The sequence below is a fragment of the Meleagris gallopavo genome, chromosome 2 (assembly GCF_000146605.3).
Source record: "Meleagris gallopavo isolate NT-WF06-2002-E0010 breed Aviagen turkey brand Nicholas breeding stock chromosome 2, Turkey_5.1, whole genome shotgun sequence".
In the NCBI taxonomy this organism is placed as follows: Eukaryota; Metazoa; Chordata; class Aves; order Galliformes; family Phasianidae; genus Meleagris; species Meleagris gallopavo.
Genome location: NC_015012.2, coordinates 97,805,072 through 97,822,236, shown reverse-complemented (window position 1 = coordinate 97,822,236; position 17,165 = coordinate 97,805,072). Strand labels below are relative to the sequence as shown.

Here is a 17,165-nt window from a genome sequence, read left to right as displayed (position 1 = left end):
GGTTTAAATTTTTGTGGGAGCGTTTTCGCTGAAAGATGAGTGGGTCAGTGATGGAGCAGATATGCAGATTGTGTGCAATACGAAGATTTGCTTGTATATTAACCCTTTCTTTTCTCTCATGTTTATTTCTTTAGCCGGGTTATGATGAAGTCAACCCAGACTGGAAACTGTCTAGTGAAAAAAGAAAGAAAATAAAAGGTACACGATAGAGTTGAATTATTATTTTAAATCATTGTGTTGTTAAAAGCATTTATAGTAATATACAAATATTTGAAATACTTAACTGCTCTTAAAGTAAGTTCACAGTGGTGTGTATGATTTAAATTTGTAGCATGCTATAGCTGAATGAGTGTCACAGTGTGGTTTTTAAAAATCCTCTCCTAGGAATATTCTTATAGATGTAGCCATAAATAAAAGGATATTTCAGGTAGTGCAGGTTTTCATTTATTACTAATCGTTTCTTCTGTGGAATACTGAATGCTCAGCAGAAGTCTCAGCTTGTGTCAGAAGCCACTACTCTGTAGTACAATAGATAACACATTTTTAGAGACTGCAGCCTAAAACAGAAGCTAACCTTTACCTTTTCTGTCTATGTTTATCTAATACATCTCAAATGCTAATGTAATTTGAAGAGCTTGCTTCCGTTTCTTTCAAAATTTTGATTTTTATGTCCTTTGTCTGGTTTTGCCTTATGTCAGCCTTTATTCCCCGAAATTCAATCCATCACATGCAGCCATTTATCTCCTGGGTACTGCATGGCTCTTCCAAGAGTGCGGACTGTTTCCTGTTCAAGATCCGTTTACTAATGCTTGAATATGTCTTTGTTATTAAAACCTACCCATTTCTTTGTGCTGTTTTCTTGGTGATTCAATTTTTGGGTTAAGATCTTCATGGCTAACCAGGTGACTAAGCACTGAAGTAGCAGAAGGGTGTTAAGCTGATCTTTTCTAAGTGCTGTTTGGGGAAGGTGGCTTTTTTTCAGAGAGATGGGAAGTGATAATATATTAAACAAACTGAGCTAACTCTTTGTGGTGAATATTTTGTCCCAACATCCAGTTACCATACAAATGACACAGTTTCCCTCCTCCGTTATGCTTTTGTTTTTTCTTGTTGTCACTTTAATATTCTTAGTAACTTCATCTTGTAGACTAACTCGGGAGTCTTGTTCACAGTTGTCATTTTTTCCCAAAAGCAGTGAAGCCTTTTTTGTTTCATTAACATAATGTTCTTGATTAGAGAGACTTTATCAAGGATGTCCTGGGAAATATGAAGGAGGTGTTTATCAGATATCTAAAATTTGTCACGTTTTATGCAAGTAAATCAGTTTATTGTGAATTCTTTTTCCAAATCATATTAAAAAGTAATCAGATTAAATAAAAAATTGAGTTGCTTCCCTCCCCCTTCCAGCCCCCCCCAACAGCTTTAGTTAATACAAGAATGGTTTCACTAAACTAGCAGTTGTAAAATACAAATTCAGTAAACCAAACCAAGGATGTGTATAAAATAATAAATGTTTGTTAAATTAGACCATCAGATGATAACTCTTAATAGTTGAAGCCACTTCAGTTCTTATCTGGTGTTTAAAATTGCCTTTCCTTATATGATGCTTTCTTATTTCTTTATTTCAGATAAAGAATCCTATTACCCATTGATAGATGTAAATTGGTGGGCAGATAATTCTGTGATCCTGGCTCGTTGCTCTGGTGCACTGACTGTGTCATCAGTCAAGACATTAAGAAACTTGCTGGGAAGGTCCTGTGAGTGGTTTGAGAGTTCTCCTCAGGTCACTTCAGCTCATGATGGAGGATTTCTAAGTCTGGAGGTGAGGAATGCACATAAGCAAGTATAAGGAATGCGGTAGAAAGTGGTTTTTGTTCTATATGTTGCATGCATATATATGTTTATTAATAGGGAAAGTGATTCTTCCTTATCTCTAGGCAGGCAATTCTGAACCTCCTGCAATTCAGATGTCTTTATAGAAATCTTAATTGCCAAGTAACTTGGCTGTTACGCTTGCCAAGTAATTGCCAGGTGTAGATGCAAAACTTCTGGAAGCCTGAATCTGAATTAAAGAATCTTGCTGCAGGAAACAGTTTGTGTCAGCTCACTTTTTTTCTTTTTTAACTGCTTTGTTAGTGCATTTGAAGAATACTGCAAGCATCCCTCTCGTTTTGAAACAGATGCTTCTTGCAGAGAGAGTATGTTTAAGAGAAGCAAGGAGCAGATTAAAGTTGGCCAAGCCTTGGAAGGGATCTGATTTTTATTCAACTTGAATAGGGTTCTAGGCAGGAATATATATTTGGTAATGAAGTAGACCAGGAATTTACTTTGAAAATAAGAAGGCTTACACTGTAATAGATCTTAAACAACTTAAAAGTTAAATACTTACTAAAACAGATGAGTACATACTAAAGCTTTTTGTACATATTTCTGGAAAGTTTTGTTATTTAAGAAATGAAGTGGAGCCAGTGACTGGCATGTTACAGTCTATGGAAGAACAGTTTGAAAATACATCTGCATTGAACATAAATCCATAATTTGCTTAGCTAATAGTTGAAAACATTGTACACTCTGCAGTAAGCTGTATAATTTTACTGAGATTAAATATATCTCCATAGATCTGTACTGACCGTGGATGTTACAGGACTAAGTGTATCTAGTATAACAGTGGACTACTGCTAAGAAGCCTTTGCCCTTGCTTTATTAAGAGAGTGATGAAACCTCAAATCTGGAAGACAGACTCAGCCAGGGCTTGTGGAGGGTATTAATCAAGCTGAGAAATAAAGGATTTAAAAGAGAGAAAATGTTGATTTTGAAATTTGAAGTACTAAGTTCCAAGTACTTAAGAATTGTCTTCTGTGCAGTGTGAAATAAAACTAGTTCCAAAAAGATTACGCTTAGAGAGCAGAGCTGGTGATGAAGATGAGGGGGAAGATGACTCTGACTCAGATGATGAAAATTCTGCTAAGGATAGATACTTCAGCTACCTGAAGCAAGGCCTATACTTTGTGACAGAAATGGAACGGTTTGCTCCTCCACGGAAACGTCCGCGTACCATTACAAAGAATTTCCGCCTTGTTAGCTTGAGGTCCACGACTCCAGAGGAACTTTACCAGAGAAAAGTGAGTATAAAAGGGAAGATTCCATCTCTGGTAATGAGCTTTAACTGAACAGATTTTTTTTAGAGACTTGCTATGTTAACACTAAGCATATATTTCTAACGGCCTCATAGATGGCAGTTAAATTAGGTAAAACCAGCATTGTAATATTTAAAATAACAGGATGTTTGCTGGTCATCATGTTTCATTAGTGTGACCAGACTCGTTGTGCTAATGTGAGTGTTCACAAACAGTGGATGAATGGGTGGATATATTGAATTAAGTTCATTTAGCTTATTATTATCCAGGGAATGGGTTAATTTATATCTTTATATTGCTATTATATGAATGTTTTTTGAGACATGCCATACGTACGAAGTAGCCTTGTGACTCTTATCACAGAAGTGATGCTTCTTTGAAGACTACTCTAGGCAGTACTTTGTTTAGGACACTTCAGTTGTTTTAATGGTAAGCCAAAACTATAGCTATTAGAGTTTCCAGGGGGTACTTATGTCGTAGTGTTTGCCTAGATAACTTCTTTCTTTTTTTACTGAGAAGTTTGTGTTTTTCTAGAGGTTTCTATCAGATCTGAGTTAAGAGCTTTACATATTCTTATCTTATATGATGTTTGCTTTCCTACCTGCGTAAGTACACCCAGAGTAGTTATCCCTCTTACCTGTTTTAACAAAGAGAATTAATTATTGAATGTATAATGTTGACTTTCATTTTCACGTTTGCTTTTTAGATAGATAATGAAGAATATGAGGAAGCTCTGTCTTTGGCTCAAGCATATGGCCTTGATTCTGATCTTGTGTATCAAAGGCAATGGAGGAAGTCAGCTGTTAATGTTGCTTCAATTCAAGATTACTTGGTGGGTTTGTTTTTGTGACTTCAGCCTCTTTTTTTTTTAAAGAATGTCTCTGTAATCTTCACAGAAGTCTCCATTGTGTTCTAATTTATGCACCATAAATTGGGGGCAGTTCAGAGAGTTGTCCTGTAAATGTCTGTTGTTTGTCATGTGGGAGAGAGTGATCTTGTTAATTTAACTGAAGGCCTGATCCAGAGACCTTAGAACTTGCTTTTATCTGAAATTAGAAAATATCTCCAAGGAGAAATTTCTATCAATGTAGTTTCTCTGGTGTAATCTCTTCTCCACGTGCAGCACTAGATTGTTTCCTGGCAAATAAATCATAACTGAAAATATATTGTATTTAAGAAATTTCCAGGTATTGTAGAAAGTTATTTGGGAAGGTTAAGTTGGTATCCGTAGAAAAGGTTGAATAATGAAACTTGCATTAAATTCAGCCTGTAACTGGAGCTCTTTTGTAGAATCCAACATAGTTTTTATGTTGGTTTTGGTGTGAAAGAAGATAATCCAGCAGACAATATCAACCAATAAATCCAATAATATTTTGTGACCTTGCTTTTTCCTTTCTGTCACAGAATCTCATAGGCATGTGAAGAAATCAGTACTGAAAATGACTCCTGTGCTGTTGTGGAATACATTGAACTTATGATGCCTATATCTTTAGCTCCAAAACATTGTTTCTTATAGTATAATCAGCAAAGATACTAATTAGAGAACAGAAGTAGTGATTTCTTTTCTTGTTGCTGATAAGTCATCTGGTGTTTGTACATTAGCATTGCAACAAGTCTTACCTTCATTATTTTAACTGAACAAAGTAAAATTCATGTACTGATAATTAAAACTGTAGATGATCATTTGTGGGGTATCTTTTCTTGGTTCACATTGACAGTCATCAGATTAACTTGACGTTTTCTAAGTGGTGCAAACAAATTAAGAGATTTTAACAACTTTGGTTTCATTGCTTTGGGTTGAAATGGGGGCAGAGTGGCTGGAAGGCTATGCAGAAGAAAAGTGTATGGGGCTTGTTTAGTCCAGCTGAATATGAGCCAACAGTGTGCCTAAGTGGCCAAGAAGGCCAGCGGCATTCTGGCTTTATCTAAGAAATAGTGTAGTCAGCAGAACTAGGGAGGTGATAGAGCTGGTGAGGCTGCACCTCAAGTACTATGATAACTGCCCAGGAAAGTGTTGGAGTTACAGTCCCTGGAAGTGTAGAAAAGGGTAGATGTGGCACTGAGGGACATGGTTTAGTGATCTGGTGCTTGTGGGTAGCTGTTGGACTAGATGATCTTGGAGGTCTTTTCCAACCTTAATGATTCTAAGAATCAATGAAACGTGTTACAATGGACCTATGCTCTTGTTCTTGGACAGAGCAAAATTAAGAAGCGTGCGTGGGTTCTTCATGAGTGTTTGGAAAGAGTTCCAGAGAATGTGGATGCTGCTAAGAAGTTGCTCCAGTATGGCTTGAAAGGCACAGACCTGGAAGCTCTTGTGGCCATAGGAAAAGGAGAAGATGGTGGCAGGTTTGGCAAGAGTGTTTTCTTTTTATCTATTTAATTTTGTTTAAACCAACTAATAAAGTAATGAAATCTAATATAATGTACGAATAATGAAAATATTGATATACTAATGAAGAGCATAAGAAGAGTTGTAGTGCTGTGAATCAAAGTACTTAAAGATGCCCACAAGCTTCCTGTTTACATTTTACAGAGTACTTTTGTACTGATTTTTCTGTCTTCTCTGGCTGTCTATATTTTGCATCCTGGAGAACTCCCAATGTCATGATTTTTCTGTGAGGTTCTGTTTTTTCTGCCTCTCCTGGTAGCTGCTGCTGCTCCTACAAGGATGTTTTATTGTGTATCTTAGTTGAAACAATGTTTTGTTACTCATTTGAGGAGGGGAGCAGAGCAAAATACAGGGGTTCAGAAATACATGCAGAGACAGTCATCATTCAGTTCCTGCTGGTGGAGTAGGATGTTCTTTCTTTATGCAGTCATCTGTTACAATTGTGCACTATAGAAATGCTGCCAATTCCACTGCTTACCTGTGGCATTTAGAAATATTTAACAGTCATCATCGTTGTGCTTATTTTTCTTAAGGAGGGTAGGGAAGAGGTGATGCTTTCTGTTGGCTTGTGCTGCATGTCTGCTCCTTATTGTAGCAGAATTCATTATAATTTTCTATGGAAGTTGAGATTTTTATTTAAGATTTAAATAGAAAATTCTGTTGATAGACATATTCAATAGTTATTTCTTACACCTTTTTGTTGTTTTGATCAGCGTTGAGTTAGTTGTCTTTGTCCTCTAGATTTATCTTACCAGGGGAAGCAGACGTTGGTATTCCCTATGAAAACTTCTTGTCACCAGATGAAGAAACAGACGCTAAAAAGGAAAGAGAGGCCAGGAAGCATCAAGAACTGCTATTATCATTAAACTTCTCAAAGTAAATGCAACGTTAACTGTATTTATTCAGAATTACAAGATTATTATAAGTACGGAGTTATAAGAGTGTAGTTACTTTCATGTACGTTATTCCTAATAGAAAAGTGGTGGAGATTTTAAATTGGTGTTGTACTGTGTCCAAGTTCTCAGCTTATTAATTTCTCAACATATTTTAGTTGTTCAAATATGTAACTATTGTCTTAATTGCATGTGATGCAATGTCAATTGTAAATGTGAAAGTATCTGTTTTGGAAACAGGCTAACACTGGAACAAAAAGAACTGTGCAGGAGCAGACTGAAGTTGCTGACTTATCTTGATCGCCTTGAAACTTACGAGGTAAGAAACTTGGTAATGGCTTAAGCTCTTTTTGAGTTCCCGTTACATAGGTAGTCCTGTAACTTTTTTTTTGTCACATCATCATTTTTTGTTATATGTTGTAGTATTAATGTTTATAGTCTCCTTGAAATATAGCAGTCTCTCACTTGAGAAATGTGAACTGTTTTCTGTTCAAGCTACTTATTTTTCCTGCTTCAAGGTTGCAGATGGTTAGCTTTTAGCTGTGAGAGGCATAGCTAGGCAGAAGCCTGCTTTGAACATACGGTGTCCATTTGCCAGCAAAGCAGCCTATTTTCCACTTTTTCAGGAATAGTTGTGTATAGTTGAAAGTGTATTCAGAGGATTTGGCATCTACACACGAGTGTGTCATTCAAGTAAAGCGTCAGGGGAAATCTGATGCATCTTGAATAATAGAACAATTTTGAGCATAGGAAATAATATACAAAAACATGAGATGTGGAATGTGGTGTAGGATCACTTTGAAACGACATCAGTGAGTCTAAATAAGAAGTCAGCCTAATTCAGATTCTCTATCAGATCTCCTCTTTTTTTGAGTTACAGAAATGAAACTTCTTGGAATGGGAATCTGTATTTTTTCTTTTTTTTTTAATTTAACTTTGCAGTTGGTAGTACTCAGGTTGATTTTTACTACGTTCTCTTGTAACCAATGTTGTATAAACTTAATTAGAATAGAGCAGAGAATTGTCTTAGCTTATCAATCGAAAATGTGTATTCTTCCATACTGGGATAAATTAAAACCAACAAAAAAGTAATCAAAAACAAACAAAAGAAAACAAGCCTCCACCATGTCTTTTATGGGTATAATTTATGTTTATCCATGGTATGATGCATATAGTTTTGGATGCTGTTGTGAATCTTGTATAAAATTTGGTCTATAATTTTTTTAATTTTTATTTTTATTTTTTTTTGTAGGAAATCCTTGGCGGTCCTCATTCAGCTGAACAGCACTATGATGGAGAATTCTTCAAGAAGTTCAGAAATCAAAATATTGTGCTTTCAGCAAGAACTTATGCTCGGGTATTAATGTTTTGTTAATTTTTTTCGTTATTGCTGCCTTTGCTTAGGTGTGTATTTGTTCTGTTGAACATAGTTGAATCCCAATGGAAGTTTAAGTGGAAGATGTATTTGTTTGATTGTAAATAAGTAAATGCAGGGACCCTGAACAAATTTTCTTTATTATTGAAGAAAAATTTTGAAGTTAAGTGTTTGTTATAGGACGTAAACTTGCATTACTTTCTCTGTTTTAGTCTATATAAGTCTTCTGCAGCATATTGCTTTTTGTCTTTAGGAAAGCAATGTTAGAGCCCTGGAAATCTTGTTTACGTTTCATGGATCAGCTCTACTTCCACACAGACAGGCAATTCTCTCCAATTTTCCAGAGACTACTTCACCACATGAATATGCTTTCTTGCTGCCTGAGGCTTGGTAAGAATGCATTAGTGGATACTAACTTTTTTTTCTTTTTTAAAGCTTTGTCACTTCCTGCGCAAATCTTCATTTACTGTTTTACTTTGTGCCATTTGGAAAAGCTTTTTGTCTTTCTGGGTTATCTAATGGGAAGAAAGGAATTTAGATGTTCTTGTCTCCGTTACCTAAGCACGGACTCTTGGCCTGCAGCTTCAGACCCAAATTTTCATTGGTGTGAATAGAAGTCTGTAAGTGTGTTCTAAGAACAGGCAAAATAAGAGTCAAAAATAGAAGTGTTTTTTTTTTTCCTGGATGGAATGTAAATATTGTATTATTCTGAGTTTGTTTTTAAATACTGTTTAATCCTTAAGCAGTCAATAACTTCAAAATAATGATTTTTCTTGTCACAGACTCTTAGTCTTACAAAGGAAGAATTAGGAAAAGGCTTAAATCTCGACTTTGAGTATAAAATGTAGTTTACTTTCAATTTCATGTTGACTGTTATTATAAACCTTCACAGGAGAGTCTTGAACATCATACTACTGTTCTCAGTCTTATTTAAAAGAAGTTTTTGCTTGTAGGTTGTTTCTTTCAAATGCTTCAATTACAGAATTAGTTTTGAAGTATATTGCTCAATGCTCACACAGAATTAGATTTCAGTTTTCAGATTTTGCCATGGGACTTTGAACTCTTATTTCAGGAGGATAGTTCTTTTGAGTAGGTTATGGAAATTTTATTTTATTTTATTTTTTTATTTTTTGGATCCTTCCAATTTTATAGTTGCATCTTTCATTTGAAAGTTTAAATGTTACTTTTTGGGTAATTTGCTATGTAGAAGGGGTTTTATTCACGTAGTCACTCCTGTGACATTTTACCAGTTTATAATACTTGGTCACTTTTTCTTAGTGGAAGCTAGTGTTTTTTTTCTTGATATCTAATGTTTGCTAGTATCGTTTTAATCATTTTGTTAATATTAGGAACGCGTTCAGTTTGTATGAACCCTTGTTTTATGTTTTTCTTTAAGGTAATAGATTGTAAAGAGAAATTATTGCTATATTTATAAAACAGAAGAATCCAAATTTTCTCTATTGTTTTAATAAGATGTATGAGAAGGGAGGATTGAAGGCTTTTCTGAATTGTCATAATTTCTTGCTGGTGTTCATAAACAACTTATTTCTGAAGGATCACTTGTTTTAAATTTTTTTATTTTTGTTGCTGTGTTTGGTTGTCTTGTTTAAGAAACCAATTTGTTTGCTGGGAGGCAAAATTCTGAAGATTTAAAATAAAGATTTCACTCTTAATCTGGTAGTGAAGATGTGAAGTTATGGTTTAAGAGCATCTGTCTGCTGCTGAAAAACGGAAGTGTATAGTTTGAATCTTTATTTCTTTGACAGAGTGGAGAGACCTTCCCTGTGCTATGATCAATAGATAGGTGCAAGTTCATGCTTTTCTGCAAGTTGCAGAGTAGATAATACTGTATCTTTGAAATGCTTGTCTCTGGACAACTGCAAAATAAGGGCAAATAGGATGTGCATGGAAAATACATAAAATTATACTGAGCATCTGATCTAACATCTTTCTAAAATTGTAATTGCTGTTTCAAAACTGATTATTAACACAGTATTACTAACTACGTCTTTGTTTTATTAATGTAATACAATGGAGCATCTACTAATGAAAATATCTGTTAATGAGTAAACTTTACTACGACTTTATTTCTTATTAGATTTAGAAGGTGTCTTTTGAAAAGCAATCAGTTTTTTCTACCAGATAATGTCAGCTTCTGAGAATTTTCAGTTCACGTGAATCAAAATTAACACATGTGAATCAAAGAATTTGAGTTCTTGGTCATTTTAGTATGAGTTTATTGGGTCTTTTTATTTCTTGCATTTATTTATTTTTAATGGGAAATTAGTATAAACAGAATAATTCCTTCTCTATAGACATGTGTTTGTTATGATTTCCAGTTGAGAAGAGCATGTTATTTAGCTTTACTGTTCTGTAGAGTATGCAGATACAGTTTGCCTTAAGTGAACTGATTGAACTAATTTGTGTTGCAATTTATTGAACTATTTCATTCCTATTTAGTATTAAAAACTTTCAAGTGTTGGCTGTAATAAATATCTGAACAAAAGGGAAACCTTGTGAAATGGAAGAAGAGGGAAAATGAAGCTCTGCTAAGAGTTGCCCATATCTTCTGTGGTTTTTGAGCACTTGAGTAGATAAGAGGATGAGTTCTCTGAGGTAACTCCAGTCCTTTTGGAAATTTACCACTTTGATCCATGTTCCTCTAGTTAGTTACTGCCATTTCTATGGGAATTTGGATGAGGAAAAGCTTGAGATTAAATAGAAAGTGCTGTCATGCTTGTGTGTGGAACAGGGGAAGAGGGAAAAACAGACACTTCTAACTATTGCGAAGTAAAAAGCATTGGTACACAATTGTTTGCTGTAAAGCACCACCAAGATGAATGCACAAAGAGTCCTGCATCTGAAGAATGTCAATACCCAGGAAAAATGTTTTTGTAAAGGTTGCATCATGACTGTCACTTCATCTTGTCTCGAACTACAGACAGTGAACTTAGAGAAAGTGATGCCTGTTTTGCTAGTGCATGTTATATGCAGTCTTAAACAGCAGTTTTTCCTGTTCCTGGCACATCGTCTACATTAGGATGGCACTTGCAGTCTGGTGTCCCAAAAACTTTGAGGCATAAAAGTTGGTGTATCCAACAGGAAAAAAAGTAGTAGATAATGGTGTTTACTTATGTATTTTTGCAGAATTGTGATAATGTATTCTTACTCCTTCCCTTTGTCATAATTATTTGTCAGCTTCCTTTATAGTGATGATTCCTGACTCTGTGCTGGGTCATTGGTATTCATGATCCTTCTCAAAGGTCCATTAGGTACATGGTCTATATCTTTTAAGACAACCAGAATGAACATCATAGGAATTTAGGTATTCAGAGGAGTTGATCTCTCTTTTAAAAATGACAATTAGCATTCCTAGTTTATGGTTAAGATTGTTTCCCTCAGGTTTTTAAAGATGATTTCAGAGGAAAATAATGCTTTACTGCAATTATAAATACATAACCAGAGTCGTCTTCCTTTTCTTCTAATTTCCTTACACTTAACTTTTATATTGCAGTGTTATAGTTCACCCTTTAAACACAGAACTTGGGAAATTCAAATGTGAGGTTTCCTCAACATCCATAACTTTGTACATTACAGCAGTAGGGAAAAACTTTGGCTTCAAATTGGTGACTTCTGTATACTTCTGCTTTTTTACCCTTTAACTTTTTTTAAGTACTGGTTTTCAGTCATGACTTTAGTTCAGTCAATAGTGAACTTTTACTGGAGAGTTTTGACAGAACTCCATTTGCACTGGGATAGGCGTGGAAATATTTTTTAAGAACTTCAGATGAAGCTTTTAAAATGAGAAAAATTCAATTCAGTAGATTCTCATCTATAACAAAAAGATAATTAAACTGGGAGAGTTCAAGTGGTTTTGGATTTGCCTTTGCTTTATGATACCTTCTCCTGGTTTTTAGTTACTGCTTGTTGCACTGCAGTTCCAATGAAGTAGCTTAATCTTTTTTCTTGCAAATGTAATTGATTTGATAACTGAATGCCTGTGGAACCGTCAGATATGTACTCCTAGTTATGTGCTATTAGTTTCTTTTCTTCTGGTGAACTGCCTTTGTTTTTAGTTCAGTTCAGATGTGTTTATGTTCAGAGGATTAATCCCATACTCAGTTTTGTCTTTTTGTTTTTATTCATTTGTGTAGCAGTACAATCAGAAGACTTCTGCACCTCTTGTGTGTGTGTGTGTGTATATACATATACATACATGTTCCTCTACACTTGGGAAAAGAAAAAAAGCACTCAACAGTTCAGAAGTAGAGAGTCAGTGTAATTGATATTAATTTCAAGTATGAGTTTAAAAATCACTAATCTAACTTTCAACTGAAAATCAGAAAAGCAAGTTTTGAGGGGAAGATTACATTTTCATGACTCCACATGTTCATGCTTCTCTTTGCATTGATTTCTGGTAGGAAAAGAGAAGGTTCTTGTGGTGTCCGTAAAAGGTAGTTTGGAGGAAAAGAAGTTCTTAAAACTGGCCTTTGTGGGGATCTGGGCAGCTGCAGGATTGGCTGAATTTGGCCAAAGGGATGCTGTAGAAAGTGAGCTGGTTGAAGTATTGTGTTATTACTCTTGAAAAGTTTTTGAAGATGCAAGAGAGAATTTGCAGCTATGAAGAGGCCATGGAGAACATTTGACAAGAACTGTTGACAAGAAAGGTGAGAAGTTTATGAGGAACTGCTATACCTGAGCAGAGCTGCTGTTCAGAGTGACCTGAACAGCCTGAGAGAAATGCAGAGTTCTGTTCCTGTGAGTGAAGAAACTTTTGGAACAGTGAAAGCTGGAGACTGACAGGAGAGAAGCTCTGCTGAAAAGGACCAGGAGGTCCTGGTGAGCACAAGCAAGTCATGAGTCAGCAGCATGTCCTGAAAGCTAAGGCCAGCAGCAACCTGGCCTGCATTAATAGGAGCATATCCAGAAGATGGAGCAGACACTGCGCTCGCTCAGCTGCATCTAGGATACGGGACAAGCAGGAAATATTTTGATGAAGCATTGTGAGGTTAGCAGAGGACCATCAAGATGTTTAGAGATCAGAGCATTTTTAAAAGGCTGAGGGGACTGGGTGTTTTCATCGAGGAGAAGGTTTTGGGAGTATCCAGCAGCAATTTTCTCAAATCTTTCTATAGAGCATGAGCTGAACTGCAATTCTGTTGTTTGCTGTTTTAACTTGTTTTTCTTTCTGCAATGTTTATGCCTAGCTTATCCTGTCTTTGTTTACCATGTCAGTCTACTGCATGCGTGTTCCTGAATTGTACCTTGGCTTGCCTTCTGTGTTATTCTCTGAAATTATTTTGCTAATCTGGTCTTGTTTGTAGCTTTTTTTATGGAATTAAGAACAAAATTCCTTCCACAAATGTTCATTACACTTTTATAAGTGTACTTTTTTTTTATAAATGTACATTTTTATAAATGTATTTTCACAGTGTGGTGGCAAGACTGGGAGCTCATCTATGTCTTTAAGGTAGCGCATTTAGATTTTGTGAAAGCTGCTGCCTTACAATTTCGTTGTATACATAAAGAAAAAAAAAACACAGCAGTCTCCTAAGTTGTGACTGAATAGTGTTGATTGACATTTCTGTTGCTTAGGTTATTCTGTCCAGCTAATTTAAGTGTAAAAATTTTCTTTTCTTTCCAGGTTACAAGAAGATAACTATTTCATTAAAAAGTAGTTTGATTTGTTTATGCAGAATCAGAAAGAAAACTTTTCTCTGGTTGATTTGAAAGACCTGTCATTGAAATATGCTCAGTAGGAATTCTGAAACATAGTCAACTGTGGTAGCCAAAAGCAGCTGGGATACCTTTTTCACTATTTAATGTGGATCAGTTCTCCAAAAATGGTTCTTTTGGCAGTTTATTTTAGGCACCAGCTGTACTCCACTTCTGTTGAATTTCATGTCTTACAGCCATTTACGGGAAAATGAGTCTCCCCTTTCCACCTCTTTAAAATGTGCCATATAGTAATGTAAAAATGGGAAACCTTAGATATACGTATCCAGTTGTCTAGTTGCCATTACTTATTTGTTTCTGAACTAACCCAGATTTTCATGTAGTGTGGAAAGTGCAGGTGCATGTCTGTTCCTGGGATGCGTTCCTGATGGTATTTCATCCTCAGTTATAGAATTGTAATACCATAGAACTGTTTCAGAGCCATAAGGACCTCAGAGCAACAGAAAAAAGAATTGATTTTTCGCATTCTGCATTGGTGTGCACCAGGTCCAATACCTGCCATCAGATGAGGGAAGGTGTTCTGCTGTGCTCTGTGCTATGCAGCCTCACAGGTTTGGGCACTGCAGTTTAAGGATATCAAGCTATTTGAGAGCATCCTTTTTTTTTCTTAGATAATGAGACAGTAAGTAAAAAATAATAATATAAAAAAAAAAGAAAAAGAAAAAGGAAAGCTCCTGTTCAGGCTGGGGAAAAGGGGAGACCTTGTTATCTGCTCTCTTCCAATATCTGAAAGATGATTGCAGCAAGAGCGAGGTTGGTCTCTTCTCACTGGTGACAGGTGACAGGACGAGGGGAAATGGCCTCAAATTGTTCCACGGTAAGTTTAGGTTGAATATCAGGAAAAACTTCTTTACAGAAAGGGTTGTTAAGCACTGGAATAGGCTCCCCAGAGAGGTGGTTGAGTCACCGTCCCTGGATGTGTTTAAAAACCATTTGGATGTGGTGCTCAGGGACATGATTTAGCGGAGGGTTGTTGGAGTTAGGGTGGTACGGTTAGGTTGTGATTGGACTTGATGATCTTTTTCCTTTTAACCTGAGGAATTCTATGATTCTATTCCCCATATATTTTTAGGAAAATAAAAAAGAACATATTTTTCAGTAAAAAGGTACTGTTCCCAAATATGTTGGAGTGAGTTGCCCTTCAGTTTCAAGTCTGAATTTAGTTTGCACAATTTTACAAGTTTTTTTTTTTAAATACTAATCTTCAACTTAGATGTGTCTCTGAGACAGGCCTGCTGATTGAAATCCTTGGGGAAAAAAAGAAACAACCCTCAAAGTTGCCATTGATAACAGAAAGCATTGGACTCTGACCTTAAAAACTAAATTAGACATTCCTCTTTTGAGATCCTGTCCTTGGAGAGAAAAATAATCTGTAGGTTTGAATAAATGCAGTTGATAGGATACAGGATGCAATAGCATGGGCCTCTTTTGTCAAAACAAAATGCAAACAATAGAGTGGAAAGAGCAATACAGGAGAAGTCAGCTCTTTTTTGAGGAAATAAAGTTGAATACCTCTGTAATCTGTCAGTTTACTGACTTCTAATCAAATTTGTTCTACTGTTGGAAAGGATAAAATGGGAAATAAAGAAAAGGAAAGAATAGGGGAGGGAAGCAGTGGCTCAGAAGAGAAAAAACAACCAAAACTATAATCCACAAAACCAACCAAACAAAATCCCAGATAATATTTGAAGGAAGTTAGTTATGGAGCATGTGATGGTTTCTTTTAATTGTAAAAGAGAGATACTTGCCTTAGTGACTACAGTATTCAATTCCAATACCTGGAATTTCGGATGAGTACACCCTGCTGATTCACTCTACATTAAGTACTGTCTCTGACCTCTGGAATTTCAGTTTCTAGAGCAAAGGTGTGAGATTGCATAGCACAAGCTGAGAGAATGGATGATAGATGCGATAAAATAGGCTCTGTGTTTCACATTCAGCAAACTACTTGTGCATGCTGAATTCGCTTCGGAACCTGTCAGATTTATGTATGCTGTGCAGTCGTTCTGACATGTCCCAGTGGTGCTGAGTTTGCTGTGTATGTGCTGCAAACAAAGTAATGGTAGAAAAATGGAAACCCTGCCTCATAGCATACACCTGTTCCCTTCACCAGCTCTTCCTTTTCAGTTTCATTTGCAGTGAATGCTTTTGAGTTTTCAGGATGTAGTTTTATTCCCAAAACCTTTCTCAGCTTACTCTTTTGCAATTGATGGCAGTTTTTTTTGGAGTTTTATAGCTATGTTTCTGATGGTGACATTACAGTTACTGATACAAAAATTCGGAGGGGAAAACAGATTGTATTAAAATTTAACTATCATTCTGGGGAAAAAAACCAAACTTGTGATAAACGTGATAAATATAGCTCTAAGTGTTTTTTGCCTCTTTGCTACTGGGATCTCCTATCATTTACTGGTGTCAAGGCTGCTTTATTCCTGTCCTTGTGTTTAAACTGAAATACAAAGAGATTTTCTAAACCTTTTAGAATGATGAAAGTAAGGACGGTTGGACGCAATTAGAAAGGGGCCAGGATGGAGTTGTGAAGTTTTTAGCATTGTTGAGGCGGTAAATGAAGTAAGCAGTTCTTTTGTGGGTCAGTGTATTGTGAACTACACTTGGAAAGAGATTCGTCTGTATTAAAACTGATTTTGTATAGTTGTTTGATTCTACAAGAATATGATATTTAGCAGCTATGTAGATGGTTGTTTTCTTTTAAAATGTCAAGTTTCCTTATGCATTTAGAACATACGTTTAATGATGATTACTATTCTTCTGCTGTGAGAAGGGAAAGAAGGATGAAACGAGGCTTCCATTCAAGGTTGCGCTGCAGTCACTGTCCCATGAATCAAAGATTTTTCTCTTCAGATTTCTGTGGTGAGATCTGCTAATAAAGTTCCATGCAAAGCTTAAGAAGTTATATAATCTAACTTCAGAAACTGACATCTGTGGGCATCTGTAGGTTTCGTTCATGCAGAAGCTTCTGCTGAAACATGAGATTGTTCTTGGCAGAAGGCAAATGACCAACAGCAGATGTAAAAAGGAGAGGAAAAATATAGTAGGTGCAGGCAAGCACCTCGCCATGTGTACCTGAATTTTATAAAGAATCTATAATGTACAGCTCAAATATTCTTGAACTAGATATTTTTACACTTGTGATAGACCTTTATGGCACTTCTTTTTGAGACTTTGCATTTTTGAACACAAGCACTTTTTTGTGTTTGTTAGCAGTTTACATGTAGATGATTAAATCTAGTATCTCTATAGGGAGAAAAACAGTGAAACGTCATCTTCTATTTAAGTGGCATGAAAAAGTGAACAACTTCATAAAAATCTTTTGTACATGGCTTGTCAATCTGCTCGAGCTTTCACAAAAGGTTTACTGCATTTTTTTTCTGTCACATCCTTTTCAGTAGGGTTGGCAGAAGGGTGTTAAGTGTCTCATTACTTTCTCACTTGGTAGATTTTGGAGGTGAGGAGAAGGGAAATGGATGAACTGTCAAACAAAGAATAGTAATCAAGTGAGTTATTTCTCAGCAAGCTACTTTTTTTATTATTATTTCAAAAGCGTTGAGAGTTAGCTGAAATTATAAGCCAATATTTGACTCTGGAGAAGTTATTTTGGTGGAAGACTGTAT

At 35.8% G+C, this 17,165-nt stretch overlaps 1 protein-coding gene across 1 annotated transcript in view; it reads left to right on the top strand.

The window, feature by feature from the left end:
• NBAS (NBAS subunit of NRZ tethering complex) overlaps positions 1-17,165 on the top strand; it is a 161,833-nt gene that overhangs the window by 25,223 nt on the left and 119,445 nt on the right. Inside the window, exons 13-21 of the mRNA XM_010707958.2 lie at positions 135-198; positions 1,629-1,822; positions 2,865-3,122; positions 3,844-3,969; positions 5,335-5,486; positions 6,271-6,405; positions 6,663-6,741; positions 7,675-7,779; positions 8,051-8,187. Coding sequence (XP_010706260.2) covers positions 135-198; positions 1,629-1,822; positions 2,865-3,122; positions 3,844-3,969; positions 5,335-5,486; positions 6,271-6,405; positions 6,663-6,741; positions 7,675-7,779; positions 8,051-8,187 — 1,250 coding nt within the window. The remainder of the gene's footprint in view (positions 1-134; positions 199-1,628; positions 1,823-2,864; positions 3,123-3,843; positions 3,970-5,334; positions 5,487-6,270; positions 6,406-6,662; positions 6,742-7,674; positions 7,780-8,050; positions 8,188-17,165) is intronic.